Genomic DNA, 15,209 nt, shown 5'->3' on the forward strand with positions numbered 1-15,209 from the left:
ATGATTAAACTGCTTAGAACAAAAGAATAGAACGAAAAGTGGTGACTTACTGCTTGCTGTATTGGGTTGTCGTTGTAAATGTAGAACTTTGCACAGCCGTATTTCTACTAGTATGGAACTCTGATCGGAATGTCTGATTCGGTTCTGGTTTCATTTCCTCCACCAGACGCTAAAATTACAAAAGTAGAACAATTAATTTAAAAGGACGTGAATGGAAAAAATATTTCTAATAGAAAATATACACAAAATTATTAGTTTTCGATAATTACAATTCAAAATAGTATTTGTTAATCTGACTTAATTTAGTATTTATTTATATCTTGCTGTAATATTTCAATTTCATTCTCGTTAATTTGTTTGATGTATATGAGCAACTTCTTATATTTAAGGTTTTCCGTTTAAACTACAAAACTAGATAATATTTAAGAAAAATTTAAAATATTTTTACTATATCATCAACTAATAAATAAAATAATTATATTGTAGAATGTTAATTAATTAAAAAATTAACATTAATGAATGAAAGTAGAGCAGCTTTTAGTTTCATCAAAATGGAATCGATTTCGTCTGTGACTTAACCTAGAGCAACGCCTTTTTGTTATCGATTTGCCTGAGAGGCAGAGGGCGGAGAGACAGGGAAAGCCCGTCCGTGAATAGGAAAAAAAAAACAAACAGATACATTCAGATAGAATGATACACCCGTCCAGATCAATGAGTCTATTCACATAGATTTGGGAAGCCAAATATATGTGCGACTCTTGAGACACGCAAAGGCCGAAGCAATTAATTAATCGTTACGCAATCCAAACTCTGTAACAGATATTAACGTAAACGAACGAATGTTCTATTTAATTTATTTCTTTCTTTCTTTATTTCAAAGTCGACTAATCGATGCAATTATATAAATTATATTAATTAAATATTAATGCTATACGCAGACGATAATCGATTATATAAATGGACATTACTTAAAATAAATTTATCAAAAAAAAAAAACAATAAAAAAATTGTTGTGACATTTTGTATTTTGTTCACGAATATTGTGATAAGATTGCGACTATTATAATATTGATTACGGTTGTAAATATTTTCGATTAATGTGACATAATGCAATTCATTTACGGTTATGAAAAGTAATAAGAGAAGAAAGAGCGTTGAATGTGAATTTAAAAAAAATGTAGGTTCGTGCGACCACCTGAAAAGACTATTCATCTCAGCAGGATTCTTTGATGATTTGAATGAAAATGAAACACGGCGCGGATGTTGTGTGTAGAGTCGCATTGTAATTGTATCTGCAGAACAAATCCTCTTATTCTGTGGCTGCAGCTGAAACCGGCAACCGGATTTTCGTGTCTCTGGTCGGATGAATTCGCAAAGAGACAATTGGTCCAAGAAGTGCTTGGATACAGTACACTTTTTTATAAAAACCTACTTTTTGTTCATCGTTTTTTCTATAGAATGCATGTGAATTGTTTCATACAATAAAGTTTATAAAATGAAGTAAAAGATATTTCTAGTTAGGCTATCAACCGCAAAATCATTCAGTTTTATATATTGTATAGGAAACGTTCCACAAAATTACTTCGTTGGGCAAAACTTTGTACACTTTGTTTCGTCAAGAAACATGTACAATAAAACATTAGCAAATCGCATCTGTATAAAATAAGTGGAGTTGGCAATGTTTTCTGATCACCCATCCATGTACATTGCTTAACTTTATGAATTGTCATGTTGCATTTTATTCATAATACAGTAAACCCTCGAACTTAGAAAATAATCTACGATTCGAAAGTCAAATTTTTCTATAGGAAATGTAAATTGAAAATCCTATAAGTAAATAATCTCAAATTTTAGTGTTTTGTTTGACTTTTGAGTTTTTATTTGAGTTTGAATATCAGTTTTTCCTTTTAGTTTTTAAACTTATTACTAATTTGACTGTATTTTTAAACGAATTTGCATAAAGTAAATCGTGTTTTCAAGGTGTGTTTTAATTAGAACTCCAGATTCCCTATAACATTAACTCTAGAAATTAGATAATTGAGCAATAATGTTGTTAATTACAGCTCTCGAAGGTTTCCCTAGCACTCGGCGGATTCGCAATGCGTAACAAGACAACAACAAAAAAAAAACAATTAATTTGTGGTAAACCAATTACGCTTAATGACCACGAAGAAAAAGAGAAAAAATACAGTAAAGAAGATAAATAATGGGCAAATGCTAAAATTACGAATGACTTCATTTTATCGATTCACAGCTAAAGTTCACGTAACCAATGACAAATTTATCAAGCCACTTGAGTCAACCTCCGCATACTAAAAACATCCTTTTATTTTGATTTCATGCACACATCGGTATTTCGCTTTTATTATTTTCAAAAAAAAAACAAACAGTCGCAATGCTTATCCCAATAAATCGATAGTGAAAATAGGTTGGCTTAACAATTTGAAGCAAATCAACATAGTGCAATTAATTATGAAATGCTCGTTGCATTCATAATTAAACATGAGCACGAAACACTTGCTTTCTGTAGGATTTATTGAGCGTGACCATATGGTTCGGTTGAAGCAGTTTTAAAAATCTATTTTTACGGTGCGCTTTAAAAATAGTGAAGCCAAAGTGCGAACGTAGAGCGTGGATGAAGATGGAAAAAAATGTCTACTTGTGTATGTATAAATTCATATAAATATATTTTGAAGTATCGATCGGCACGAAAATGAAACGCCCGAGAAAATAGCCTAGACTAGAAGTTCCACTACTATTTATAGAAACATTGCGACAAATAATAAGCGAAACCTCTTTGTTATTGTATTTACTGAATGCAAAGTCTGGTAGTAACGCTCGTAGCAAGGTTAATCGTGCCATTAGCAACTGTAAAGTGTCTATGCAAATTTCGGCGTTTATTGCTGTATTATGTAAATTATTGGAATAAACAATATTTTCGCGCCGGCATTGACATAATTTCTTAAAATATTAATTTGTTTATTACTATTGCATTTCATGGCGCAATAGCAATGCGCCATGAAATCCATGAGTTTAAATTTAATCTTAAATGATAATATTTGCATTGTTCTAATCTTGATACAATTATATTTTTATCATACAACAAATAAATAAAAAGTTACGCAATGACATTTGTTAGTCGTTGTATACGATTGACCTGTCATAAACATTCATTTTTCCTCAGACTGGGTTGAAAATATAATAAAATAATTTTACATTGTTACATTTAATATTGTTACACAGCAATATCACTCTTGTTTCGGCTTCTGATCAGTCCGGATTCACTGTACAGTGGAACGTCGCTTAACGAGCAAAATAAATTGTAAGAAAAATGACTCGCTAAATGGAACACATTATCATATTTTACATTAGTTTATATCGGGAAACTGTTTCAATATACGAGTAATAATCACAAAATAAAAATAAATTCCAAAAAAATGTTACTCAATTATTTTTTTTATACATAAGTTATCGGTTTTATGTTCCTCGATTAGTCCGGTTCCAAACAGTGCGGCATATTAATAAACCATAAATTGAAGCTCGTTAATTATTAACAATAATTGAAATATGGAAAAAAACATCTATTACATTTAATACCAAATACCTTAAACATAATATCAATAATACGTATTGATCTCACCTAGAATAAAGTCAATCTTTTTGTGGTACAAGTAATGACATCAAAGTTAAATCTAAATATGTCATGTGACTAAATTTCCAAGAATCTATGTCATTATGCCAAACGTATATCTACGCTCCCAATACTATTTTTACGCATCAATTCGATTTTAATTTACGTTTTATTAAATGTGCATCAATCCTCTCAACATTATTATTTTACATCAAATTTCCACTTTTCAAAATAAATCTTATTATTGCATTAAATAATAACAAATATATACAAAATTTAACTGTAAAACTCTCTAAAATGTTACAACTTCTATAGTTAAAATTCAATATTGTCTTCACATTTGATAATAACAAATTAAAAATAAATATAACTGTCACACTCTCGAAATGTCCATGTTTTAAATAAAAATATTTATACAAATTTACATAGATAATTGTTTTATAAGTCAATTTAACTATTATATTTATAATATATTATCTGTAATAAACTAATTAAATTGTTTACTTTAACTAGTCATAACTATAATTATAACACTTTACTTTAATTGCTCATATTTGATTAGAAACAATCAAATAAGTCTTTTTTCAAAATTAAGTACTACTTGTGACTTATTTTAAAGTTGGTCTAAACGAGGTCTTTTTTAAATTTTCTTTCAATAAATAAATAAAAATATAAAATATAATAAATATTCCTATATTTTTTTTGGTAAATATGATCATAAATTTAAATTAATAAAGGACTTAACTATTTGTCTGTTTAGTTTAGTCATTTCTCAAATTAAAATACAATAAAACAATAAAACAATAACGTAACTTGTTTATGTTTAGAAAGTTTATCAACTTTAAAATAAATATTGCAATTAGTTCATAACCAAATTTATACATACACAGTTTGAACTTTTTACTATAATCAAATACAATTAATAAATTTCAAATAAACAATTTTAGAACAATTTTGTATACTAAAATTCGTTAAATTGAGACTGTTGCATTCACTAATCATTGCGACTACTTAATTATGAAAACCGCTTAACCGCACTGACCGACATTAAAGCTTAATTAAATCAAGGCTGTTTTCATTTTGATGTCAAGATTTTACTATTCCAAGCAACAATAAACCGTCAATTTAATTTTTGCCCTCGCGTCAAACAAGTTTAAGTGGATGAGATCATCCCAAATTTTATTTAATCATGTTCGAAACATATATTTTTATTTTATCGATGCAAATGTGATATCGCACTTAATCCGCATACTTCGATAAGACTTGCATTAAAATATATCCGATACAATATCTACGTATATTGATACATCTATACAGTTGTTTATCGCTGAATGTCAGCAATTCAAAATTATTTTTATTATAGCAAGAAAAAAAAAATATAAAATTCACATCAAATCATATGAGTAATTCTCGCAATTCCATGTAATTGAACATAGCTATATAAACAAAAAAAGTATAAACGTCTGTGAAATAAAATATTACTGGAAATTTACACAGAGATTTATACATTTATACAGAGATTTTGTCACGTTTGTCTATACCATTAATATCAAGCACAATATTAAAAAAAGTTGATATCAAATAAAATGACATCATTTGGTTATAAAATAGAAAAAAATAATTAATATTCCAATATTCAAATGTCATCATACATCACACAATTCAAATACGAATATATTATAATATTCAGAAAATTAATCACAGATTTCCTTGATTAATTAATAAACATGTTATTGTGAACTTTTATGTAACAATTACAGCAATTACAGGTTGAAAATAAAGTTAGATCTTTAATTATATAAGAAATTAGCATATCTAATGTGAAATTAATTGATTAATTTTATGCTCCTATTTCAGTTTCAATTTAGAAATTAATATGTATGTATGTAATGTAATTTATTTAATTATATAATACTTTATTATGCATTGCTCGAACTGCTATTAATATTGCAAATAGTTTATAAGTACAGTAGTTTCATTAAAGTTGTAAATAAAATCATTGCTAAACACGGACTGTGACTTAACACAAAAATAATGTGTTAAAATTAGAAACACATTTGTTGAAACAAATTTGTGTATTCTTAATAATAATATTTACAACAATTTTCGTACATCCAAAATAATACAAGGTTGTTGTTTTTTGTCCTTACTAAAAGAAATCCAAAATAAAAATGTTCATTTTCATTATTGTTTCTTCAGTTTTCGTGAAATATGTTTATTTCCAGGCCATTATTGCATTAAAACATAAATATTTACGTTCGCAGTTACGATTGTGTACAAAAGGAATTAGATTAGAGTAACGAAAAAAAATCAATAAAAAGGGGTCTTACCCATGGTATATTTCCCAATTCGTGGCTAAAGTCGTATTGACTGTTGGTGTTATGATCGAAATCTAGTTTTTCCTTATCCATGTTCGTGTTTCCTTTGGTGAAGATCAATTCACACACTAAGTTTACGCGAAACGCACATGTATAAATTTAAAGGACTTAACTTCACCGCAGCTCGTAGGAACAATAATTAAATAATTTCGAAAAAAAAAGCAATTATAGGGTAAAATTAAAACAGGAACGTAATGAACTTAAAATAAAAATGAAAATTGAAAAAAAAACTACACTATGTTTTCGGTTTATTGATGAGACGAGCAGATTTCGTTCGAGCACGATCTATACTCCACCGTGCCTTTCGTTTAACTAAAGATACTAGTGTACAGTATGTCAGTCACGTGGAATAAGGCTGCGCGCTCATCTGATAATCAAGCTCTGTTATAATGATTCTATTTGAATTCTATATGTTTGCACATTATGTTTGTACATTAAACAACAACATTTATTTTCAATATAGAAGCATACGTGCTAACAAATTATATATCTGCAAGCTGTAAGCTTTAATACTCTTCCAAAACACAACGTTATAACACATTTATAATCAAGTTAATATCCTAATACTTGCATTAACTCAATTCTTAATAATTGTATTTATTGTGTCAGTTAAATATACATAAATAAAAAATAAATAGAATGTATTTATATAATCATAACTAAATTTTTAAAAAAGTGATAAAGATACAAATTATTGTTTATGAAATATTCACATTATAAACATTAATTCAATTAATTATTTAAAAATAAATATAATTACATATTTATTATTTACAATTTGAAACTTTAATTTCATTGATAATACTATATAATATTCTATTATTTCAATTTTATTTAGTGAATAACTGATATAGAAACAGAATTTCTCTCAAATTTGTGTTAATATAAAAATCTATAGTAAATAATTTAATTAATTATGATTCTTTAATTTTTCATATTGATCTATTATTTTTTTTATATATCACAGATGCTCTAATTTCTTGGAAATTTAATTTATCCTTTACATTCACTTTGCTTTTTATAAACAAAAATATTCATTATATTGTCAATTTTGTTATAAATCATCCATTGACAATTTTTCATGATCAGTGCGCAATTGAATCACTACGGTAGATTCAATGTCTTACATCGCTTCAGTTGTTGTCAAGAAGATGGATAGGTATCACGTTTGTTTGTCTTTCGAACCTATTTTGGTATCTGCTACTACTTTTCACAATAGATTCCTCTACTGTTTCCATTTGTATTCTCCAGTTTGAGTTGTATTAAGGACCAATATTGATCTTTCTTCTACTTTTCGACTAGAATTTCTGTATAATTGCAATATCCTACATAGGTGTTTCTCAAGCTATGAATAGAAATGGCTCCTAATCACGTCAAAGCAATGCACTATTGAAATACTCTTAGTAACCACAGACTAAAGGGAAAAAAAAAAGGGTTGAGAAACGGTGTTCTACAAAACCTGCTGCTGGTTATACATAACTGTATTTTCTAGATCCAAGTAGGTTTTGAAATTTCCTCATTACATCTGAAACTTATTATTGAAAATTTACTTTCTCAAATATTTAAGTTTGTCATTTTTTTTAGGGCAAAAGTCTTTTTTCATACAGATATTCTTGATTTAAGTCCAGATAAAAATAACAATTATATTATTTTTATGAAAACTTATTTAACTATTACTATAAAATCAAATATTTGAAACAAAATCAGCACATCATTATATTTAAGCAACAATTAATAGTGCCAATATTATTTAGATCATTTCTTTAAATCGTTCTATTTATCAGCTATTTTACTAGTCTATTTGTGACTAAAAAATTGCGTATTATAATACTTTTTATACTATATATAAGGGCACATACCTAATAGAAATTGATTTAACAGATTTTAAGGATGCTTTTACACAGTGTGTGACGTGAGACATTATTATATATCAGGTGTACCAACTAATAATGCTTATCATTAAGTCTGAACTGTCATCTGTACATTGAAGTTGGTATTCATGTCTCATGACACGCACCTTGTCTTTGCTTGAATGTCGACCATTTTTTTTTGCAACAAATCAATCCACTTTTTATTATAATTGAATAACTATAAATTATTGCATACATCTGTAACTAAATAATCGTTTATATAAAGTCCGTCCCTTGTAAATAATATATTTATTGTCTTTATTTTAGGTTTAGTCATCATATGATGTGAACAAATAGCGATCCAAAACGTGTTATATACCCACACCTATTTATTTTTCCAATCGTAGTTCTGCCTTTGAATCACCCACATCCTTACCTTTGACTTCTTACAATCCACACTGCTTGCATCATACGTGCAATTCGAAGTTCTTGTATATTACCAATAACAGTAGAAAATCGTTAAAATATGTTTGGAAACAAATTACATAACAATATTTGTTCCAATAATTACGTTTATAGATACAATGACCCTACTTTTTTTTATTTAACTTATTTTATTAATAGCTTTATTTGTAAGTAAGTTGATGAAAGTATCACTACTAAACTCATCGATGTAAAAATAATTTTAAACTGTTGAACGTGAAGTTATTAAATTTACCATATATTTATTATTACTATATTCATACATAAACTAAAATATAGTTGGTCGGTGAAAGGATATTTCATATAAACTTGTTATGAATAGAACAAGCATCTAAATATTACAACATTTTTTTGACACCTCATAAATCACAATCTCTTCTGTCAGCCAGCAACATTTAAATACTAATTCAGGAAATATTTAATATAATTATGTATTAAGGAAGTAAATACAAATAAACAGAACCAAAGGACTATTTTTTTAGAAAGTATATTTATTTTGATGAATCAAAATTTAGATACTATAGTGAATATTGACTGATCGAAACCGCACAATTCGAGGTATTATTGTTAATTTACACACAAAGTAATGTAATACCAATAGAAAAAAAATAAATAATTGAATACAAATCCTAAACGAAATAGCAAATAGGAGCAAACATATCATTAATTATTAATATTACAAAAATATTATACAGTGCAATCTCGCTTAACGAGCTCCTCGCATAACCAGCATTTTGCTTAACGAGCAAAATAAATTGTAAGAAAAATGACTCGAAAATGGAACGCATTATCGTATATTACATTAGTTTATATGGGAAAAATTGTTTTACTATACCAGTAAAAATCCGGAAATTTTGGAACAAGTTATGCTCGTTTAGCGAGGTTCCACTGTGTATAATATGTTAAATTAAATCTTTCTGCCTTTAATATAATAAATTCTTTAAGATTTAACATTGATTTTATAATAAAAAAATACTACAGAAATACTGATTGAACTTATATATATTATAAATAATTCCTTGAATAAAAAATGCGTTTTGCTAACATTTAAAGTCGTAAAAATGCAAATTGTTAAGAATTCCGAGAACTGCACAATGATGTAATATAGAGTAGCTATTTTAAACGTATTGACTATACTAAAAACATTACGTGTATTTCCTTGCGAATGCTTTCTATGAATGCTTCTATTTTTTCCTGATAAAAAAATCTTATATTTGTGAGTGCATTGAATAACACACTTAGTTGATTTGTAATAATATTGAGCAATAAGTAATATTGATTTATAGAATTGATGCTTCATAAAATTCAAAGAAATATATGTGAAAATTAGATAGAATTTCAAGTAAATAATTATCACAAATTTTGAGAAAATTATTAAGAAAACCAAAATGATAAATTTTGGATTAAAATCAAATTAAGGAGTACAATGTTCGAAAAATATATATTAAATCGTATAGCTCTTAGCGGAAATGCTTTTTATTCCAAATATAAACTCTTATTAAGATTACATTAAAATGTATGTATTTTTTTATACATATCGAATTGGCTTGAATCTCAACCTTGACACGGTTTTTGGAAGAATTAATACGTATTTATTTTTTGTTTCATACCGGAAAGAATTCCGAGTTGACCAAGCGCTTCTTCCACCTGCCAACAAAATATTACAAAAGAAAAAAGTAAATATAGACGGTGCGCAAAATATAACACACACAACAGCAGACACTCGACAAAAAAATATATATGCGCGCGTATTTTTAATGGTGATCCAAAACATTCGTTGCATAATCGCTGTGTAATTGTTCGTTTTTGTTTTACGACGCCGCCCTCGTGTTGGATACTTTTCTTTGTTACTGAATTTTGAAGATGGCTTTTAGATATGATGACGATTACGTAAGTGGGCCAACATGCGTCGAACCTTGAGCACGTCTTGTCCAAAACGCCGACCAGAGGCAAACGCAAATAAAACGTTTGACCCGGGTTTAAGCGTTTTATTATATAATTGCATAATGGGCTACATCTATTTGAAATTGAGTCTGCAATCATCTTCACTTATCAACTTATATAGGGAAATAAAAAAAAGAAAACATAAATACAGCTCGTACTAAAAATAAGTATGCCGTAAGATGTTTGATGTTAACACAACAATATTTAGAGCGTTTAGCATATATTAATTATAGTAATATATACTTAAATTATACAGTAAGGGCTCAGTTAACGTACAAAATATGATTACAAATTGCTGTACAATAAGCGAATGTACGCTAATCGGGCAATGCGTTAATTTACAATTTTTGGTACACTTTGTTCGTACTAACGTACTCGATGTTCGCAACAACGTACATTTTACTGCCGGAACATTAAATTTTATGCAATAATTTAAATAATTAAATATCTTAAAATTATTAAAAAAAAATGGATAACGTCTCAAGTTTGAAAAGAAATTACACTACTATAGCAATAATTTGTACAGTTCGTGTTCACTTACCGTACAAAATGCGTTTAAAAATTGCCACACCTAAGCGAATACACTCTGTTAATTTCAATTGACAGTCTGTTCGCGTTAGTGTACACAACGTTCATACTTACGTATTCAATGTTCGTATTAACATACACTTTATCGTTGGAAATATGAAAATAATTGAATTTCTAATGTAACACAATATGAATACTCGTGTAAAATTCGGAGTGACGGAGTGACTGATTAAATTGTACGTTCGTACGGATAAAATGTTATTTTCTATCTTTAAATGCGTTTGTTTTGACTGCTAAACAATACTATGCAAAAAGATAATATTTAGATTACTTATTGTGTCAATGAATGAAATTAATTATTTACATAAGAAAAAAAAAACATTAAATATTATCTTCATAAATAAGTACGTGTAAATAACGTTTATTGCACTACAATTTAAATACTATTATTATTATTGACATTGTAGTAGGGTTTGTCGGTTTTTATATAAAAAAAAATATTTGATTAAAAACATAAACATTTTAACACAAAATCTTCTCCAACATATAACTGGAATATTATTAAATAATAAGTTTTATGAAACAAACAGAAAATCGGGAAGATAATAATTCATAAATATCTTCAAAAACCTAAAGAAGTGACTTTGCGCTGTACTAAAACACTAACAAAAATAGTTTTAGTATTAGGAGGTACAAACATAAGAACGAATAATTTAAAAATGTTACATCCAAAACAATGACCAGACCAGATTTATCTACAAATCTTTCTTTTTTAACATAATTTTCCGAGAAATCATTTTTTGTTATTCATTTTTCTATATAGTTTTTCTTGAAGTAAATTTTATTTTGTTATAGTTTTATGAAAAATTCTTGATTCTTAGTTATATTTTGTGAGAAAAAGAAAATTATCACGTTCAAGTAGCTCGTGTACGCAAATAATAGATGAAAAATAGTTGTCGTTGGTGCATGTTAGAATACCAAGAATCGAAGAACAACGGTGTGGTTTTGCAAAGTAATTACACTTCAGCAACGAAGATATTAATAGACTTGATCTTGGTGCGGCCGCTCCATTCATTCTGGAGAAAATAAAATCGTTATCTGGCTGTGTAACCTAGACTGGACGGCGATGATGTCATCCTGGCACATTTTTTTTTTATTTCGTAGAACGTGTCTCCCCGATCTCCTATTGCGCAACCTGCATGCAAACAACGTTACGAAATGGACCGGGGCTTGGCTTTATTTATTTCGAGGCAGGTTCATTCCTACCATTCCACCTTTGCTTATTCTTCGTTGTACCAATGTACGACTATTGCCGAAGACTCTCTAACAGATTCAATGTTAAACAACTATCTATCTACTTCCGTTCTTAATTAGATAATTGCAACATACGAAACGAGCGGAGCGTAATTAGAAATTGGCTAATGCTAACTATTGTTTCAAAGTCATCATAAAAAAACATTATTTTTGTTCTATAGTAATATACAGACTTAGTTTATTATAATTAATGAACATTTAAAAATTATTTTGTTTATACAAAAGCGATTAAAAATGAATTTTATCACACTTTTATCAAGCATTTATTTTTATGCGAAGTTGCAAATTTCAAAGAATATTGTATTAGCCAAAATTTTATTGTGATAAACCACACTTCCTTATCAGGAAAATTTGGTTTTAAAACATTCAACCTTGTTTTTAAGTTGCCACAATATATTAAATTAAACGGTATCAAGTGGTAATGATGTAAATGAAGAACAACTATGAAGTACTTCTATCATTTGTAAATTTTGTAATTATTATATAATACACAAAATTGTAGGTTATTCTTCAAGTTAATTGAGCTATTCTCAAAGAATTGGTATTAGGACGAATTTAATCATGACCCAAATATACATATACAACGATTGCATGTACAAAAAAATCTGAGTAATCAAGTGTTTTAAAACCACATAAAAATAAGCCACACTAAGGAAACTTGACTGTAAGAAATACTGAGAAGAAAATATAATCTACAGCAGTGAAATGACATCGAAGTGACAGCTGTCATCTTGCGTCCAAATGTCAAAAAAAAATTATAAACAATTGGGTCACAGAACAATTACAAACAAAAATGTAAGACTACCACATAATCTTGAAGTATTTTAAAATACTACACGGACAATATAGGTGTAATTCCATAAATGTTATGAACACAATAATTTATATAAATATAAGTTCTATAAGAAATATTCAAATTATTCTTTTCAATACCTTCATAATTTCCTGATTTTACATATATGAATCACGATTATGATATCATCAGTAGTTGAATTCGTCTTAATGTTAGTTAATGATACAAAAATAATGGTTCTATTCAATAAAAAAATTATAGAAGAATTTCAAACCGGAAAAGCTATGACCTTTACAAAAAGGAAATTTTAAATTATATCATTCATCCAAAATCAAGCAAATTGAAGCTGTAATAGCTATTCAGGTAATTGCAGTGGTCACGTTAAACGCCCTACTTTATATAACATCCTTAATTTGAACTAATTCATATAAAATCAAGCACACGTTGAGCCTTCAAAATATACTTATTACATAAATGAAACATTTATTAAACTAAATATAAAACTATCAAAGATATAAACAATCTCTTGGAAAATACACATTTATTATCCCTATCAATATGAACGTAAATTATATTTAGAAATTAAATCAGCAAATATAATTTATGTTCATAATGATTGATGTGTGTGCTTCTAATCAAAGAGATCACAGTTCAATAACCTTGTGACTTGTACGAAATTACGAATATGTTTAAGAATGTTATTGTTTTTATTTCGTTGTTGTTGTTGTTGTCTTGTTGTTATTTCCTTTAAATTATTCCTTAAGTATTCCTTTTTACATCATTTGTGGTTCGGAAATGAATAGTAATGCATATATTGAGCTCGGTAAGATAACCAGCCTTGAATGTATAATAATTTAGTGTCATCCATATAAGAGTCGCGTGTGGGCGCAAAAAAAAATTACGTGCCATAAGAATATTAATGAATTATCGACAATCATGTTTATGGAAAATAAAATAAAGAAAAAAGAATGAACATTGTCGACACAACGGGGAAAATGTATTGTGGGTGATTACGGCATGCGATGATGAACTTCGAACTACATGGAATGCAATGATTCAGATTTATTTTTAGCTAACTGCAATTCCTCAGGAAATATTTATCTCGCATATCGAGTCATATAAATTATAAAATGATATGTAAGATCAAGAGCAATTTAATGGTATGTTCTTTTTTTTGTTGTAGATTTTATCTTTGATTACTTGTGTCAATTTGATTTTGAATACATGTTGTATCTGTTCTTAATTTGAACTTCATCTTCATCCTTTATTTTCTTTGTAACTTTTCCTGTAAAATGTCTGCATTTATTTTTTGTCTGGATCAAAGGTTACTAAGGACGTACAAACAGGAAGTAATATAATTATGCAAATATAAATTGATACTCTTGAAGTACAGGCAACCAAACGTTCGCTTTTAGGAATAAATGAGTTAACAATTTTCGGAAACCAATTACATTTGTGTTCGTTAACCGAGACGACCAGAATTCCTCTATTAGAAATATAAATACTTCATGAAGTAAATATATTACTTTTAAAGTAAAATAATCGCTATAAAATTCAAATTTATAAATATTCCCGGATATTTATTTTGTAAATATTAGTTTGATTTTTATTATCTGTTTTATCAATGAACAAATGTTTGCAGATTCGTTTAAATTTGCCTACAAAGTGCACGTATCTAAATATTCTTTGAAGTTTAGACAACAACATTTTATCACACAATAACAAATATTGACCGACGTTGTTTATTTGTGCATGCTTTCACATCAGTTTTGAATATTTATCAAATATTTATTTATATTTATCAAATTTATCAATTTTGAATATTTGATTCTGTAATCTTAATGTTGTCCGTTTTCCTACAAATAATGTAAAAACATATGGATTGTTTGTTCATCTTCAGATGTGTACAAAATATGCGAGATTAACTTGTCAATCGGCAAGTCGCGAGTTATAATAATTCAGATTCGAAAGCAATACGAACCATAATCCAATAATTAATTTCTATGTATTAATCTCATAAATATGAATCAATAATACGAACACTCCAAATCATCTCAAGTATTGATTTTAAAAATAATATTTATTATTTATTTCTATCTTATTTTAAGCATCAAAATAAAATATTTTTTAACGATGATCTAATAAGAGATTATTAAATAAATATCTTTTATCAATATTGCGTTAAGCTTCAGGTATCATCAAATTATCCGATGCACTTACTAATCCTTTTTATTAATACTTAAATCTATAAAGCTCCTTGATTCATCAGATTTAGTGGATTTCTAAGA

At 27.7% G+C, this 15,209-nt stretch overlaps 1 protein-coding gene across 20 annotated transcripts in view; it reads right to left on the reverse strand.

Annotated features, from left to right (window-relative positions):
- Positions 1 to 6,304, reverse strand: part of LOC108567899 — a 43,394-nt gene extending 37,090 nt beyond the window's left edge. For 14 of the 20 annotated variants that reach the window (XM_017928629.1, XM_017928618.1, XM_017928622.1 and 11 more), the window contains exons 1-2: positions 5,962 to 6,302; positions 51 to 169 (exon numbers count right to left, since the gene is read on the reverse strand). In XM_017928629.1, coding sequence (XP_017784118.1) covers positions 51 to 169; positions 5,962 to 6,042 — 200 coding nt within the window. In that variant the 5' untranslated portion in view covers positions 6,043 to 6,302. Of the gene's footprint in view, positions 1 to 50; positions 170 to 5,961 lie in introns of all 20 variants that reach the window. The other 6 variants (XM_017928637.1, XM_017928634.1, XM_017928632.1 and 3 more) reach the window with 2 other exon arrangements.
- Between the last annotated feature and the right edge of the window lie 8,905 nt (positions 6,305 to 15,209).

This window comes from Nicrophorus vespilloides, unplaced genomic scaffold, assembly GCF_001412225.1.
Source record: "Nicrophorus vespilloides isolate i.1.1-1 unplaced genomic scaffold, Nicve_v1.0, whole genome shotgun sequence".
Classification (NCBI taxonomy): domain Eukaryota; kingdom Metazoa; phylum Arthropoda; class Insecta; order Coleoptera; family Silphidae; genus Nicrophorus; species Nicrophorus vespilloides.